Genomic DNA, 17,378 nt, shown 5'->3' with positions numbered 1-17,378 from the left:
GACAAAATTTTGAATACTTCCAATCTTTCCATTTCCTCAATCCTTCCTCTGTCTCAGCTTAATTCAGATATTGCTTTTACAGGAGCCAAGTTGTCTAATGGGGTTGAGAGACTTGCCTTTTCCATGTCCAAGGGCTACTACATACCGTCAGCTGAACATATCAGTGTTGCACTGTTGAAGAAGGTTCTTTACAGATAAGATATTAAAATGATATCCGGTATACACAGATGGATACAGATGATCCGATGATTCAATTGGAAGAAGGACACAGTCTTGTCCCATAATTTTGATGTGGCTGATAGCTCTTCTAACCTTGGTATCACAAAGTTATCTGGTTATAGCTCTTGATATGTACAGATTTGGTCATATTTCGGTAATTTACCTTTAGAAGTATTTCAGTGATTGTAAAGGACTTCTAGGAATCCTAAAGTTCTCAAAGAATAATAGAAATACAAGCTTTCCTTTCCGTCTGGCTCTTAATGAGTGGGCAACCAGAGGACATCATGTGTGGGAATGAGTTATGTATGCAATGACCCATATGAGCTATGAACCATTTGAAAATGACCATGTCTGGAAATGACCTATGTGGCCAACTGAACAATGTTCCCCCACCACAACCAAAGATGCCTCTGGAGATGAAGAGGAACTGCTTTTCCCAGAGAGTGGTGAATCTGTGGAATTCTCTGCCCAATGAAGCAGTGGAGGCTATCTCAGTAAATAAAATTAAGACAAGGTTGGATAGATTTTTGGATGGTAGTGAAATTAAGGGTTGTGGGGAAAAGGCAGGTTGGTGGAGATGAGTCCATGGCCAGATCAGCCATGATCTTATTGAATGTTTGAGCAGGCTCAACGGGCCAGATGGCCTACTCCTGCTCCTATTTCTTGTGTTCTTATGACCCGGAGAGCTATATTGACTGGAGTTGGGGCCTTATGCTTTAGCAATTATTAGGGTCACCCATGCCAAGCAGGTCAAAGGGTAGAGACCAGACTAAGAGTGGTCCACCGGGCCTCCAGGTTCAAGTGTCCAGCTCAGGTCTAACAACCCTGACTGGTAAAACAAAGTTGTTACAGAAACAACAATGAAGAATCCTTCTACATCTGAGTGCGATGGTATTCCTGAGTCTCCACTCAGGACTTAGATGACCGACAGTAGTGAAAACCGAGAGGAAGCTACTGACATGATGAAGGAAGCCCTGAACACCACCAGAGATGGAGGATCTTCATTGCTGCCCTAAATGCCAGCGGCATAACGGGCAGTAAGTACAACCAAAGATCAATCTGGCCAGTGGCCTACCCGTACAATGACCCACCTTGAGGATGATGTTTAATAACTGCAGAAATAGAGACAGAAGCCTCTATGAAGTAAATCAAAGTAAATTGAGTTCATTGTAATATGCACAAGACCATGTATGCATAGGTGCAATGAAAAACTTACTTGCAACTGCATCACAAATGCATAACATCAGAAAAGCAACAAGAAAAAACATACATTATGCACAATTTTACAAGAAAACACAATCAGAGCAAATTTTTTTTGAAGTCCATTGTAGTGCAAAGTGGTCATAATGTAGCTACACTGAGGTAATGATTAGGGTTGTGCAGGTTGTTTTAAGAACAGATGGGTCATCTGTTGTCAAAGCAGATAACAAAAATACATAGTGTGGGCAACATTAGCTTATTATTTTATTCATTGTGTCTGAAGTCATCCATCATCATTATGTGGCGTGTCATGTGACGAAGGTGATCACAGTCTTTCTCTATGATTGTTCTTGGCAAATTTTTCTACAGAAGTAGTTTGCCATCGCCTTCTTCTGGGCTGTGTCTTCACAAGACGGGTGACCCCAGCCGTTATCAACACTCTTCAGAGATTGTCTGCCTGGTGTCAGTGGTCGCATAACCAGGACTTGTGATATGCACCAGCTGCACGTACGACCATCCGCCACCTGCCCCCATGGCTTCACGTGACCCTGTTCGGGGTGGGGGGGGGGTGCTAAGCAGGTGCTACACCTTGCCCAAGGGTGGCCTGCAGGCTAGCGGAGGGAAGGAGTGCCTTATACCTCTGGTAGAGATGTATATCCACCCATGTGTCTGAAGTTATTTATAAATGACAAGGCTCATCCACGAGAGTGTCTTGAGAAGCTAACGATGAGCTCTCTTCTCGAACCACTGTTGTCTGTGAAGGCGTTCCCATTTTGATGTAGAGAGTCCCAGTATTTTGATTCAGTGACAATAGAAGAGTGATAATATTAATCTAAATCAGACTGTTATGTGCCACGAAAAAGTGTTTGGAAACATTGTTGTTCCCATATGTCTCCTTTCAGATTTTTTACAACCAAGTATTATCTTAGGGGCCACATGAGTGACAAAAGTGCTATGGTTCAAAAATAAACTTAACTTGTAGTATCTTCTGACTGCTCCAACTCATGGACAATCAACCTAGTCAGAGCGGTTATAAAAGTGTTCATCTCAATTTCAAAAACAAATTTTATTCATAATTTTAAGAAATTATGTAAAAGAATAAACACAGTGCAAAATGTGTTATGATTTTAGTGTCAAATGTATTGACAACACAGGCCCACAACATGACATTTGAGGTCACGATAATTGGAGACGTCCATGAGATGCACCTTCAGCTGCCTTGGTGTTAAGCTTGGAAATTCTCTCTCTCCTCTAGGCCTTTCCTTATGAAGCTCTTTAAAAATTTACCCACGTAATTGATGGCATATCCTAATATTTTATTTATTGAAGATAAAGAGTCAGGTAGAAAGAGTATCGCAGTGAAGAGCAGGCCTTCTTCATGTGGTGCTTCTTAGAATGGATAATGAATTAAACACTGAAACAACAGCAAAATCTGAAACACTAACAGATCACTGCAAAAAAATGTTGGAAATACTCAGCGAATCAAGCAACATCAGATGAGAGTGATGTAGACTTAGTTCTTCAGAGCAGTGATCATTTTGGTGGCGTTTTCACCCTGTTTCTCTCTGCATTAATCCTATCTGAACTGCTGTGCATTTCCAGCGTTTTCAATTAGGCATTTCCACAATGGCATAAATTGCTTTGACCTCTGGGTTCCCATTTGTACCTGTATCTCTATCCGAGGGTCAACCTCTGCTTCTGCAAAAAGCTTTGGAATGTTATAACTGGAAAGGTGGATTTGTTAAGCAAGTTAGACAGATTTTTTTTCTGTTGTGTTACATAATCTAATTTTTCTTTCTGCTTCTCTATTTTATCACAGCAATGAAGAATACTGTGAACTCTCTCTCAGGAATGCTTGGTTTAGTAATCGCAAGTATTATCTCCACCATCTTCATTGGCCTTGCAGTTTATTCTCTATCATCCCAGAACAGACCCAGAACTTACCAAGGTGAGAAGTAGGAATAATCTGCCAGTTAATTTATTGCAGCTATTTTCCGGAAAAAAACAATTGCTAACGTTCCATCGTGAGATCCTGATTTCCTAACAGCAGTTGCCTTCTCTGCTGTGGGGCATTTCCATTTCATTCTCAACTGTGATCTGAATACTTATCTGTTATCTGTTCAACATGGAGAGGCATCATAAACCAGGCCTGATGGAGAGATTCACACAAGATGCTGGAGGAACTCAGGAGATCAGGCAGCATCTGTGGAAGGAAGTCAACGGTCCACGTTTAGGATTGATAAACATCTGTTTATTCATTTCTATAGATGCTGTCTGATCTGCTTGGTTCCTCCAGCATTTTGTGCGTGTGTTGTTTTTTATGTGTTACTCTGGATTTCCACCATCTGCAGAATCTTTTGTGTTTATGAAACCTTACAATATTTTCCATGTCTTCATTACACTTCTCCTTAATGTTTGTGGCTCAGAAGAAAGCATTTCCAGTTTTCTTGTTTATTCATATTAATGAAGCCCCCCCCCCCCCCCACTGCTAATAGTATTCTGGTGCATGGCCATGCACTCTGGTAGTGGAAATAAATGTGCAGACTATTTTCAAAACGGGAAGAAAATCCAAAAATCTATGATGCAAAGGGACTTGGGAGTCCTTGTGCAGAACACCCTAAAGGTTAACCTGCAGGTTGAGTCAGTGGTGAGGAAGGGAAATGCAATGTTAGCATTCATTTCAAGACGTCTGGAATACAAGAGCAGGGATGCGATGCTGAGGCTTTATAAGGCACTGGTGAGGCCCCACCTCGAGTATTCTTGACAGTCTTGGGCTCCTCATCTAAAATAAAAAATGTGCTGGTGTTCAGAGGAGGTTCAAAAGGATGATTCCTGGAACGAAAGGGGTATCATATGAGAAACATTTGATTTCTCTGGGTCTGTACTCATTGGAATTCAGAAGGATGAGGGGGATCTCATTGAAACCTTTTGAATGTTGAAAGGCCTAGACAGAGTAGATGTGGAAAGGATGTTTTCCATAGTGGGAGAGTCTAGGACAAGAGAGCACAGCCTCAGGATAGAGGGGCGTCTCCATTTAAAACAAAGATGCAGAGAAATTTCCTTAGCCAGAATTTGTGGATTTGTGCAATTTGTTACCACAGGCAGCTGTGGAGGCCAAGTCGTTGGGTGTATTTAAGGCAGAGCTTGATAGGTTCTTGATTGGACATGGCATTAAAGGTTATGGGGAGAAGGCCAGGGAACTGGGGTTGAGGAGGGGAAAAAAAGATCAGTTATGATTGAATGGTGGAGCAGACTCAATGGGCCAAATGGCCTAATTCTGCTCCTATGTCTTATGGTCTAAGTTTCTGCTCCCTGTCCAAAATCTTGGTACCTTTCCAAATTGTATCTGTTCTCTTTCTGGTTTAGTTAGCTATAACATCCTTGTCCTTGCATCCCATGCATCTATTCATAATGCTGTGGATTCTATTTGCCTTTAATATCTGTGTACTTTTGCTTTGTACAGCTTCTGACAGACACCCATTGATGCGCAATGATGTCAATGAAGCTGTGTATTCGGTAAGTGCCTCATGCGATTAACACACACCCTCAGAGCAGCAATCTGAAGTGTAAAACATCGACTGTTCTATTCAATAGTGAACTCTGTGGTGGCCTCTGACCTCTGAATCCAGCTGTAGCTGAAGCACTTCACTTACGTTCAATTACATGACGTTATGTGTTGATCCAGTGACCCAATGTTCATAGAATCCTCGTTGTTCACCTCAATAATTGGGGGCAGCACGGTTAATACATCACGTTACAGCCGCGACTGTAAAATTTGATTCCTTCCAATGTCTGTAAGGAGTTTGTACGTTCTCCACATGACTATGTGGGTTTCCTCCAGATGCTCCGGTTTCCTCCCACATTCCAAAGATGCACTGGTTGATTTGATTTGAAGCACATGGTGGAAAGACATCCATCTTCATTTTCACTTTATTTGGCCTTGAAACTGCAATATCTGTGACTCTTCAGTTTTTGTTAATATCGGTCAACATTTAATAAATACGGTGCTGTGCAGAAGTCTGAGACACCCTAGTTATAAATGACTCCCTTTGACTCAAGCTGAATGGTGCTCCCAGGAAAAGGTTGGAGGTAGTTTGTGCCCCCCGAGAATTTGCATAACCCTAGAGAAGTTAAAGACTTTACTTTTAACAATCCAACTCTCACTCAGTACCTGTCCTTCAGTTAGATGCTTATAGGGACATTTCACCACCTGTGACATGAGAGGAAGTATTTGCACTTCACAAAGGCAGCAATGCTGCTCTGCACCCAGCTATACACTGGCTCTTCCTTGAGTCAAGTTTATATTAAAAAAGCTTAATAGATGACAATGATAACAAAAGATTGTAATTAATATTAGAGCATTGAAATAAATAAATTAATAGGAATTCATGGTATGTATAGAAATAATCTTTTCAGTGTATCATTGATGTTTTCTTCTTTCAGCATCTCAACCAGGAAGGGCAGTCCCCCTACAGCCAGCTTGTCAAAAATCGAGTCAGATGAATGACTGAGCAGTTTCCCAAGCAACTCCTGAAAACCGGCTTTCCTCTCTTTGCTGCAACACTTGGGATCACAGAAGACAAAAAGATTGACCTTGCCTGCTAATTAACTATGGAAATACATTGCTTTAGTGTAGCATTGCTTCAGATCAGGGGATTGTAACTTTAAAGGAGAAAGAGCAACAGATTATTCTTAACTTGATGTATCTTAATTCCTATAGTTCTCTTAGGCCCTTCTTACATTTTTAATCCATGTCTGGCCTGCTCCCACAATGCAACATGATTCCTTTGGAGGATTACTAACTTTGGAGGAAGCCATTTTATGGGTTGCCCTGGGAACTTCCTTTGAAGTCTCTGTCCTGGTGTGATGTTAAACAACAGAGTGAAAGTACCAGTGGGTCCTCCACTGACATCATAGAATTTCTTCTACTTGATGCTTGGCTTTCAAAAATAAACAGATTTGATGGCTTACTATGAATTATCTGGCTGTTTAACAATTGGACTTGATTCTCCTAAAATGGTAATGTTTGTTTATTGGTCAATCAATATTTTCAAGGGCATTTTGTAAGTTTACTTCATTAAAATATTACTTAACAATTTTTTTACAGATTTAAGAAGCAGCATTTATATCACTTCTCTCTGCCCCCTTGGGTTGATAAGGAATGTCTGATGTGTAGGGAGGGTAGCAGCCAATTTGCACACAATGAGCCCATTCAGGACTCATTCCTTTCAAATGAGACTACAAAGAGAAGGAAGGCTCCAGCCCGTATCAGTTTTGCCAATCTGAAGTTAAAAGGTTGGACTTACTCTTGATTGCCTCAGCTTTCTGTCTGGTTCTCAACTACAAACCATTATGCTTTGATCACAGTGTATACAAAAATTTTGCTCTGAAAAATGTAAGCAGGAAATGAAAAATATGTATCTTAGATATTTGGATTAACTTCAACTACAATGTCAATAACTTCATTGCTATTACAAAATATATGCTCTCAACTAGATTACCTACAGCTAAGAAAAAGTTTTACTTCTCTGTGAATTGCCAAGGATTAACATTTCCTAGCCCATGTTGAATACATTCCCATTTTAGCCTACCTTTTCCCAATATTCTATATTATGGCTGCCAAGCTTTGCCTTAATTAGGTGTCCTTCTCTTAGAACAACACTGGAGGCTGAGGCTGCATTTGTGCAAGTGTTTCGAGGCCGGTCTTCACTTTAGACTTGAGACTTCACTTGAGTTTCAGATCCTAAGTTGAAAGCTTGACCATTTATCCAAGCTTCACATTCTACAAAAGCTGCACAAGTTGCTGTTCTGAACCACTTCAGCAGCTCAGAAGCACCTCTAGCTGTTTTGTATAAACTGTTGTTATGTGGGTAACCGCTAACGCTGTTTTGTGTTCAGCAAGTTCCTAAACTGTATCTAAATCATCAGACTTTATCAGCGAATCAAAGCCAGATCTATAAGTGGAACCAAAGTCGAACTAGATGCAGGCTGTAGGTCTGTATAGAATCTGTTACTTCCCAATAGCCCAAAAAGTCATCATGACCTTAAGGGAAAAAGCTGTGATGGAGGCTACAGATGGTAGTCCAAGTTAATGCATTGCGATTTATATTTACATTACATGATATTGTGGGTAGACCCACACTTCAAGGGCTGCAGCAGTTCATGAAGGTGTATTGCTGCCACCTTCTCAGGGGCAATTAAGGATGGGTAGCTAATTGCTGGCTTGGCCTGCAAAGCCCGCATCAGTTGCAAAAATACAAAAATCCCTGAAATGTAGAGGAAAATCGCATGGACGTAATCAAATAAAAGCAGCCATGCAATCATATAAAGCTATGTTAAGGTAGTCAAGCAAAAGCTAGAAAAATAATTGACTTTGAAAGAGGATTTTACAGGACAGTGATAAAGATATAATAGAAGAAGTTACAGAACCTGTGACCCAGCTGACGTAAGACCCAGTTACGAATGAAAGTGGAAGGAGGTGCAATGGACCAGGAGTGGACAAACATATGATATTGTAAGTCTGCGGGGCTGGAGGAAGGTACAAGGTGGGAGATGCCTATATACATAAAAAGATTTCAAAATGAAGATTAGAATAATTTCGGTATGATGATGCAAAGGGAGCTATTATGGTAAGGATGATGAGTCAGTAAGGCTAGATTTCAACTCAGGTCTGAGCAGCAGAGTTTTAAGCAGAGTTTGGACTTTGGAAAACTGCCTATGCCTATTGGAAAAGTCATGCCAGGAGTTCACAATGGCACAGATGATGGGTTCAGCTGTTGGTGAGTTGAGGTCAGGTCAAAAGCAGAGGATGTTAGTGTAAATCTTGGCAATGACTTAGATATGGGATTGGAAACTCACCTCAAAGTCAAATTCAATTGAAGAGAAGAGAAGGAGTGACAGGGCAACCAGAATGGGGAATGGAAAAAGAGAGAAGAAAGAATGGGGAGGGATTACCAGAAGTTGGAGAAATTGATGCTCATGCCATCAGGTTGGAGGCTGCCCAGAAAGCATATGAGTTATTGCTCCTCCAACCTGAGTGTGGCCTCATTGTGGCAGTAGAGGATGCCATGGACTGACATGTCAGAATGGGAATGGGAAGCTGAATTGAAGTGGGCAGCCACTGGGAAATTTTGCCTTTCGCAGCGGACACAGCAAAGGTCTAGCAGATTGGAAAGTGTGGTGATGTGTTAATGCTGAGTGTCATTGGCGTGCATGTGTCATTGTTGGTATTCATGGGGAAGGAGGACAGTACCTGAAGAGAGACCATCTACACTGTCTGGTATCATGGAGTCCAATAATGGAAGTGGGGTGGTCACAATTAATGATAAATGAAACTGAGAATACAACTCCTTGAACCTTTTCTAAGATTTAAAACATTTGGCAAGCATCTTCCTGCCCATCCATTCTCCGTCGAACCCCCTGATTCCTTTTGTAACTCCCTGGTTCACATCTTTACTGCTATGCCATAGGTATTTCATTTAGCAGTTCTGTAAGAGCTGCTGTTCTGCTGTCAGTCTGTTTGGGTTATTGTTGAAGATAAGGGATGATGAAGAATGTGAGCTATCCAATTACGTTGGTGGAACTGGGGGGAGGTTTTTTGGTGAGGGACACTAAGGTTGGTCTTGGGGGCTTTTGTTCGGTGGGAGATGAAGAGAGAAGACGCTGGGGAGAACCAGTTGTAGGATACGATCCGGTGGGAGACCCGTTTGTTCGAGATGGATTGCGAGCGACGTTCGGAAGGTGGTGTGGGCATTCACGCTGCCTGAGGGCTCAGCGCGTGAGTGACAGAGAAGTTCAAGATGAACTCCAACTTGTGCACGTTTGACTGTTTAATTAGAATGGGGCCTTTTCTTTTTGTTTTTCTTTACTAACCCTTTAGTTAAGATTCATAAATATAATTCCTTTACTCGTATTCAGTGTGCTGTCTGTCATTTTATGGCACTAATTTGTAACAGGGTAGCAAATTACACAGCATGCACACAAACTGGGGGTTTGGGGAGGGGTGGGGGAACGCTCATGCCTCAATCCCACACGTTTGTTGGGACCGGAGAGTGTCTTTCCTAGACTTACACAGCTAAGAAAACCAGGGGGTTCTACTTTATTATCTGATAATCTTTTAATCCATTCTTGATCGAAGTAGTTGTAAATCCAGAGGGTCCTCTTGGGATAATTCCAAACGTTCATGATCCTGAGAGTGAGGGCAGTTCTCACATAGCATCAAAATGGCCAACAATTTACCTGAGATTGTTACTTTCCTGCGAGGCAAACAGTCTCGCTCCATCTACTCTGCAAAGTCCTTGAAGAATTTTATTCCTTCCTGTGAGACCCCCTTTCATTGTTCTCGCGAATGAGAAGAATGTCTTGCTCATCCTGAGAACTCAATCCAAGGATTCTTTGTTGCACCTACTTTAAATCATGTTATCCCTTCCTTAGGTTAGGAAACCAAATATGCAAATTGAGTAAAGGGAACATGAGGTGAGCATCATGTGATGAGCTTGGAGAGGGGTCTTGGCGTGAAATTTGGGGAGGAAGCTCAGAAAAATGTGAGCTTCAGGGCTTCAACCAGGCAATAAAGTACAGGAGGTGTGTGTGGCCAGCAGTGGGAAGAAAGAAGTGGCTGATTCAGGTGCAAAGGATATCTCAGCCCTGGAGGCACGAGCTACCTACACCTCCCACCCGTGCTTTGGAGCTGAGGTTGAACAGGGTAAGGAGATTGGAGAAAACAAGCCAAAGTTTGCTGTATAATTAAAAACATGAACCTTGTTTCAGATAAGAGAATGTTTTTCTGGTCTATTATTACTGGATTTCTCAATAACAGAACAAATGACATAATCTAGAAGCATTCTTCAAAACATCAACAATAGCGACCTTTGGTCCTTTCAATCACAGCAACCTCCGACCTTAATAGTGAACATAGAACAGTACAGCACAAGAAAAGGCCCTGTGCCAAACATGCCAATCTAACTAATCCCTTCTGACTGCATGAGGTCCATATCCCTCTATTTCATGTCTATTGATGTGTCTGTCTAAATGCTTGATCATTACTATTAAATATGGTTCCACCACCTCCCCTAGCAACACCTTCCAGGCAGCTTCCACTCACTGGGTAAAAAATCTACCTGCCAAATCTCCTTTAAGCCTATTCCCCTTATTTTACAATTCACACCCAGTTCACACCTTTCTGAGTTTCAAGATTCAAGACTGTTTAATGTCATTTCTGGTACACAACTGTAAAGGAGAACAAAATAATTGTTATCCTGGATCTGACGTAGCACAAAAGATACAAAAAGCTAAAGAACACATTAATGTAAAAAAATACAATAAATGTAAACACGAATGATAGCTGATATACATAAACTGATTGTATGTCCATAAAGTGACGCTAGGTACAGGAGTGTTTGTACATAAAGTGACCCCAACAGGAAATGATAAAGTAGTGGAGGAGGGGTGGGTTAGCGGGTGGAGGTGTTGATCTGCCTTACTGCTTGGGGAAACTAACTGTTTTTGAGTCTGGTGGTCCTGGCGTGGATGCTACATAGCTGTCTCTCTGATGGGAGTGGGACAAACAGTCCATGAGCAGGGTGGGTGAGATCGTTTATGATATAGTCATAGAGTCATAGGTCAAAGAACACTACAAAGAAACAGGCTCACCTGCCCATCAGGTCTGTGCTGAACCATTAAACCTCCCTAGTCCCATTGACCTGCACCTAGACTTAGTCCTCCCTATCCCTCCCATCTATGTACCTATCCAAATTTCTCTTCAATGTTAAAATCGACCCTGGATCTACCACTTCCTTCGGCAGTTCGTTCCACACTCTCACCACCCTCTGAGTGCAGAAGTTCCCCCTTATGTTCCCCTTAGACATTTCACCTTTCACCCTTAAACCCATGACCTCAGCTCAGTGGAAAACGTCTGCTTGTATTTACCCTATCGATCCCCCTCATAGTTTTGTATACCTCTATCAAATCTCCCTTCAATCTTCCACATTTTTGGGAATAAGTTCCTAACCTATTCAACCTTTCCCTATAACTCAGGTCCTCAAGTCCTGGCAACATCCTTGTAAATTTTCTCTGCACTCTTTCAACCTTATTTACATCTTTCCTGTAGGTAGGTGACCAAAACTGCACATAATACTCCAAATTAGGCCTCACCGACATCTCATACAACTTCAACATAACATCCTATCTCCTGTGCTCAACACTTTGACTTATGAAGGCTAATATGCCAAAAGCTTTCTTTATGACTCTATCTACCTGTGACGCCACTTTCAATGAATTATGGATCTGTATTCCCAGATCTCTCTGTTCTACTGCACTCCCTACTTCTACTGCTTACTGTGTTGGTCCACACGAAGGTGCAACACCCCACGCTTCTCTGCATTAAGTTCTATGTGGCATTTTTCAGCCCATTTCTCCAACTGGTCCAGATCCCTGTGCAAGCTTTGATAGTCTTCCTCGCTGTCCACTACACCCTCAGTCTTGGGGCCATCTGCAAAATTTACCACATTATCATCCAGATTGTTAATATCGATGACAAACAGCAATGGACCCAACGCCGACCCCTGCGGCACTCCACTAGTCACAGGCCTCCAGTCAGACAGGCAACCATCTACTACCACTCTCTGGCTTCTTCTGCTAAGCCAATGTCTAATTCAATTTACTACCTCATCTTGAATTCCAAGTGACTGAATCTTCTTGACCAACTTCCCATGCGGGACCTTGTCAAATACCTTGCTAAAGTCCACGTAGGCAACATCTATTGCCTTGCCTTCATCAACTTTCCTGGTAGCTTCCTTGAAAAACTCTATAAGATTGGTTAGACATGATTTACCATGCATGATTACCACTCTGATCTTCCAGAGGACCAATTTTGTCCCTTGCTATCTTTTTGCTCTTAATGCAGTATATCGGTAGAAGCCCTTGGGATTCTCCTTCACCTTGTCTGCTAGAGCAACCTCATGCCTTCTTTTAGACCCCCTGATTTCCTCCTTAAGTGTTCTCTTGCATCTTTATACACCTCAAGTGCCTCATTTGTTCCGACCTGCTATGCATCTCCTTCTTTTTCTTAGCCAGGGCCTCAATATTTCTCAAAAACCAAGGTTCCTTACACCTGTCGTCGTTGCCTTTTATTCTGACAGGAACATACAAACTCTGTACTCTCAAAATTTCACTTGTGAAAGCCTCCCATTTACCAAGTATACCTTTTCCAGAAAACCTGCCCCACTCCACATTTGCCAGACCCTTTCTGATACCATCAAAATTGGCATTTCTCCAATTTCTAATCTCAACCTGTGGACCAGACCTATTCTTTTCCATAATTACTTTGAAACTACTGGCATTATGATCACTAGATGCAGTGTTCCCCTACACAAATTTCTGTCACCTTCCTGTCTCATTCCCTAATAGGAGATCTAGTATCGCACTCTCTCTTGTCAGGACCTCTAGGTACTGATTAAGGAAACTTTCCTGAACACATTTGACAAACTCTATCCCATCCAACCCTTTTACAGTGTGGGAGTCCCAGTCAATATGTAGAGAGTTAAAATCACCTACTATCACAACCTTATGTTTTTTGCAACAGTCTGCGATCTCTCTACAAATTTGCTCCTCTAAATCCAGCAGACTGTTGGGTGGTCTATAATATAATCCCATTAATATGATTATACCTTCCATATTCCTCAGCTCTACCTATAAAGCCTCATTAGACACGCTCTCCAGTCTGTCCTGACTGAGCACTGCCATGACATTTTCCCTGACTAGTAATGCCACCCTCCCCTTTTAATCCCTCCCACTCTATCACATCGAAAGCAACAGAACCCCAGATCATTGAGCTGCCAGTCCTGCCCCTCCTGCAACAAAGTCTCACTAATAGCTACAATGTCATAATTCCACATGTGGATCCACGCCCTGAGCTCATCTGCCTTTCCTACAATACTCCTTACATTGAAATATAAGCAGCTTCCCTGGAAGTGAACCCAATGGTCCGTAGATCTGAAGCCCTCCCTACTAACACCATCTCCTTAGCCACATGTTAAACTGCATAATCTTCCTGTTTCTGGCCTCACTAGCACGTGGCATGGGTAGCAAACCTGAGATCACAATCCTGGAGGTCCTATCTTTTAACTTGGCACCTAACTCCCTGAACTTACTTTGCAGGACCTCGACACCCATCCTACCCATATCAATGGTGCAGAATTGGACCACACCTCTAGCTGCTCACCCTCTCACTTAATAATGCTGTGGACTCGATCCTGGCACCCGGGAGGCAACAACCCATCCGGGAATCTCATTCTCATCGACAGAACCTCCTTTCTGTCCCCCAACCAATGAATCCCCTATCACTACAGCTTGCCTCTTTACCTCCTTCCCTTCTGAGCCTCACATCCAGACTCAGAGCCAGAAACCCGCTTGCTGTGGCAATAATACTTATTATTGAGGGGAATGGCCACAGGAGTACTCTGTACTGGCTGTCTATTCCCTTTCCCTCTCCTGACAGTCACCATGTACCTGCCTCCTGCAACTACCTGCCTGTTGCTCTTATCTATCACCTCTTCATCCTCCTGTTTGAAGCAATAAGCATCGAGCTGCAGTTCCATGTCCTTAACACGGTCTCCAAGGAGCTGCAGCTTCGTGCACTTTGTACAGACGTAGTTATCAGGGAGATTGGAGATCTCCCAAAGTTCCCACATCTCACACACGGAACATACCACTAACTCTGGACCCATTCTCAGTGCACGAACTATGAACTAACAGGGGAAAAAAAACCTTACTGGAAACTTACTTGGAGCCTGTTCTCACCCAAGCCTACTGAAGGCCTTTGTTTCTGCAGGCCTTTTTCTGATACATTTCTGTATATATTGTATGGCCACCAAAGTAATAGTGATGACATGTTCATGTTCAACTATAGTGAGTACTTCCTTGCTTTAACCTCCAGAGGAATTGATTGCAATTGCCATTGTGGTAAATCTGGTAATTATTGAATTATTACTGAAGCATTGGTTACTTCCTATCTTAAGGTTCTGATCTGAATCCACCCGTGATCGCAGTCCTAGTGGATTCTCATCAAAAAGCGCAAGCCAAGCTCAGCAGAGTTTTAGCAATTAGTTACTGAGAGCACTATAAATAGATGTTGTTGCACCGTAACACCGTGGAAAATGTGAGCAGACACAACATTTTGCCTTTGAAACACTGGCAGTCCGTGGGTTGTAGATGTTTTCTCAAACTATCAGAACCGTCAGAGATTTCTCCCCAACTGCATTTCATCGGCACCCCAGAGTCACATCTTAAATCAACATTACTTACAGTAACACAGACCACAAACCACACGGCCAGTCACACCGGGGCTCTGTGAAAGTCAATGCTATGAGTGTGTTTATTAGAGTTAGTTGGGGGCCAGGGAGATGTAGGTGAATCTGAATGAGTGAGCGTGTCAGTGAGTGTGAGTAGAAAGGCTGGAGACCCATGTGTGCAGGGCTATCAGTGAGTGTGTGTTGCTGAATGGGAGCACAAGTATCTGGCTGAGTGTGCAGTGAGAAGGGCTGCTAGTGCAAGAGTTGGTGAGCACACGTGTATTGGTGAGTATGTTGGTTGGTGGGAGTGGGTGTGCCGGTGGGCGTGAGGTCCAATGGCATCAATCCCTGCCAACAGTGTCTCCAGATGTGTTGAGTCAGTGAGTGATGAAGTAGGGCTTAATGCATATGCCCAATCCTCCTGGCACAGACCCTCTGTGGTATTCCTGCTGACTGGAGTGAAGCCGGGTCCAGGAAAGAAGGCTGATGTACTGAGGAAGACGATCAGGGCCTGGAGTTGGGGGCCAGGAAAGACTTTCCAAACAGATTTAGGGTCGAGCAACAGGGTCAATTTGGTGGTCGGGGGTCTGTCAACTCTGTGTTCAGGGGCTGGAAAAACACGGATTGGAAAGGTGAAAGGTTGCATGCTGAGGCTGGGAATTGTTAGTGTCTTGTTAGTAGTGGCCAAGAAGACTAGAGGTAGGTAAGGGATTTTCCTTCCAAGGGTCTCAACCCTGCGTCTTCCCAAGTGGGACTAGATTAAGTTCACCCACAGTGCTCCAAAGCGTTCCATCATCTCCTGCCTGACAGCCTGCAAAATCAGGTCAACATTTGAGACCTACAGGATGACATGGGAGAACAAGGCATTGTTGTCATGTCTCACTCAGAGTAAGTTAAATTTCAGTCACATAATGCTGAAGACCTTATGAATCTCCGGGCCACCAACAATTGGGGTTCTGCTGTGAAAGTTAATGTCCTTCCTCCCTACCTCAGAAGCAGAATCAGGGTTATTTCCCCTCCTTGCTCCTGCCCTTCTCAATTGCCCTGAGACAGTGGAATTGGGTTAGGCCAGAGGTGGAATAGAGTTAGAGTGGTAGGGTTGTGGCAGAGTTGGAAATAGCAGTGAGGGAGCTTTGATAAGGATGAGGCAGGAGAGTGGAGATGGGAAGAGATTGGATTGGAAAGGATCAACCTTGATGGAAAGGGTGTGTGAGTCTGGGAGTGAGGGATAGGAGGCCATTGAATATGGTGCGAATGGGAAGTAAAACATAAGGGAGGTGTATCCCTAACCCAATAGGATACACCAATTATCCATATTTTAACATTTAATTAGGTTAACTGTGCTATGAATGGGATTTGGTTCCTGATATCAGATAAAGGTCTGCCAAATGGTAATAATTAAACTAAAACCCAGACATCTATTTTAATAATCTGACCCAAGCTGAAAGCAGCATGGCGGAGGACGGAAATAAGAGGAAGTTCCGTACAATCTATCTGCCCAAAATCTCTCACTTCTGACCAACCAGTGGGGACTGTGGTCAACACAATGGCCTCATTGCAGTGTTCAATGGTCATTTATGAGGCCATTTCGCCTCTGGCTCTGATATGCAGATCTAAAGCTGTGTGAATCCCTGCCATTGTAAAATAACGTCTTAGAGATACTTGAATCCTCCTGTTAATTTTCTGGGCTGTTGTGGAGGAAGGAATATATCAGACCCTTCAAATGGGGCTCCAAAAACAACAAAGTTTTACCATGAAAACATTTATAGTTGGCTAGCAGAGTACTACAGAAACATAAGAGCTGAATATTTTGGAAAAATCATCTCCAACTTCCTTTGTCAGAGAAAGACACACTTTGGAAGAAAATGTGGTCAGAACTCTTGGGGATCACAAGCAATGATTCATGACCACGTGCTCTCTCAGCCCACTGACACGGGTGCCTCCCTTTCAAAAGTGCCTAGTGGCTCCTGCAGCAAACAGATCATGAGCTGCTGCAAAACAGCACAAGGTGAAACCACTTCCGTCTGCCAGGGAGGAGCGATGTGCCTGATAAGCTTATTGAGACATGCTGCAAAGCTCTGAGATCAGAAAGTAGCATTGTATCAAACCACACCACATCTCAGGGCTGCTCCAAGCAGAAGTCAGCTACCCACCCACCTCAAGTCAGCAGAGTAGCTCATCACCTCGAAAAACAATTAACCCTTTGATACCTCAGCAGTCAACTTACAAAGTAAGAAACTAATTTGATAAATCACTATTACGCCTGTGTAGTTTTTTAATGCAGAGTGTAGAGGGAGCTTTCACCATCCACCTGATCTACTCTAACCCTACCCTGGAGTGTTTGACGGGACAGAGGAAGGAGCTTTAGTTCAGTGTAACTTGTGTTAGACATACCCTGGGATTAGCTGATAGGGCTACGCATGCAATATTTAAAAACCTGTGTGATTTTTTTTAATTTTAAAAATAAATTATTTCATTATAGATGTATATCCTTCAAGAGGACCACAACCTTGTCATAGGGTTTGGAGGTTTACGTGCTTCAATGACATGGAGAACTATGCTGGCTGGAGTGAGGGCTTCATGCTTTTGCTCTTGGTAGGGTCACCCATGCCAAACAGGTCAAAGAGTGGTCCACCAGGTTCGGGGGTTCAGCTCAGGGTTTACCTTGAC

The 17,378-nt window shown here is 42.9% G+C and overlaps 1 protein-coding gene across 1 annotated transcript in view; it reads left to right on the top strand.

The window, feature by feature from the left end:
- LOC134340688 (T-cell surface glycoprotein CD3 delta chain-like) overlaps positions 1 to 6,632 on the top strand; it is a 51,313-nt gene extending 44,681 nt beyond the window's left edge. The window contains exons 4-6 of the mRNA XM_063038142.1: positions 3,239 to 3,367; positions 4,883 to 4,935; positions 5,863 to 6,632. Of these exons, the coding sequence (XP_062894212.1) occupies positions 3,239 to 3,367; positions 4,883 to 4,935; positions 5,863 to 5,922 (242 nt within the window). The 3' untranslated portion in view covers positions 5,923 to 6,632. The remainder of the gene's footprint in view (positions 1 to 3,238; positions 3,368 to 4,882; positions 4,936 to 5,862) is intronic.
- Positions 6,633 to 17,378: the final 10,746 nt, after the last annotated feature.

Source organism: Mobula hypostoma, chromosome X2 (assembly GCF_963921235.1).
Source record: "Mobula hypostoma chromosome X2, sMobHyp1.1, whole genome shotgun sequence".
Taxonomy (NCBI): domain Eukaryota; kingdom Metazoa; phylum Chordata; class Chondrichthyes; order Myliobatiformes; family Myliobatidae; genus Mobula; species Mobula hypostoma.
The sequence above is the reverse complement of the archived record's forward strand: the minus strand, read 5'-3'. Positions and strand labels throughout refer to the sequence as shown.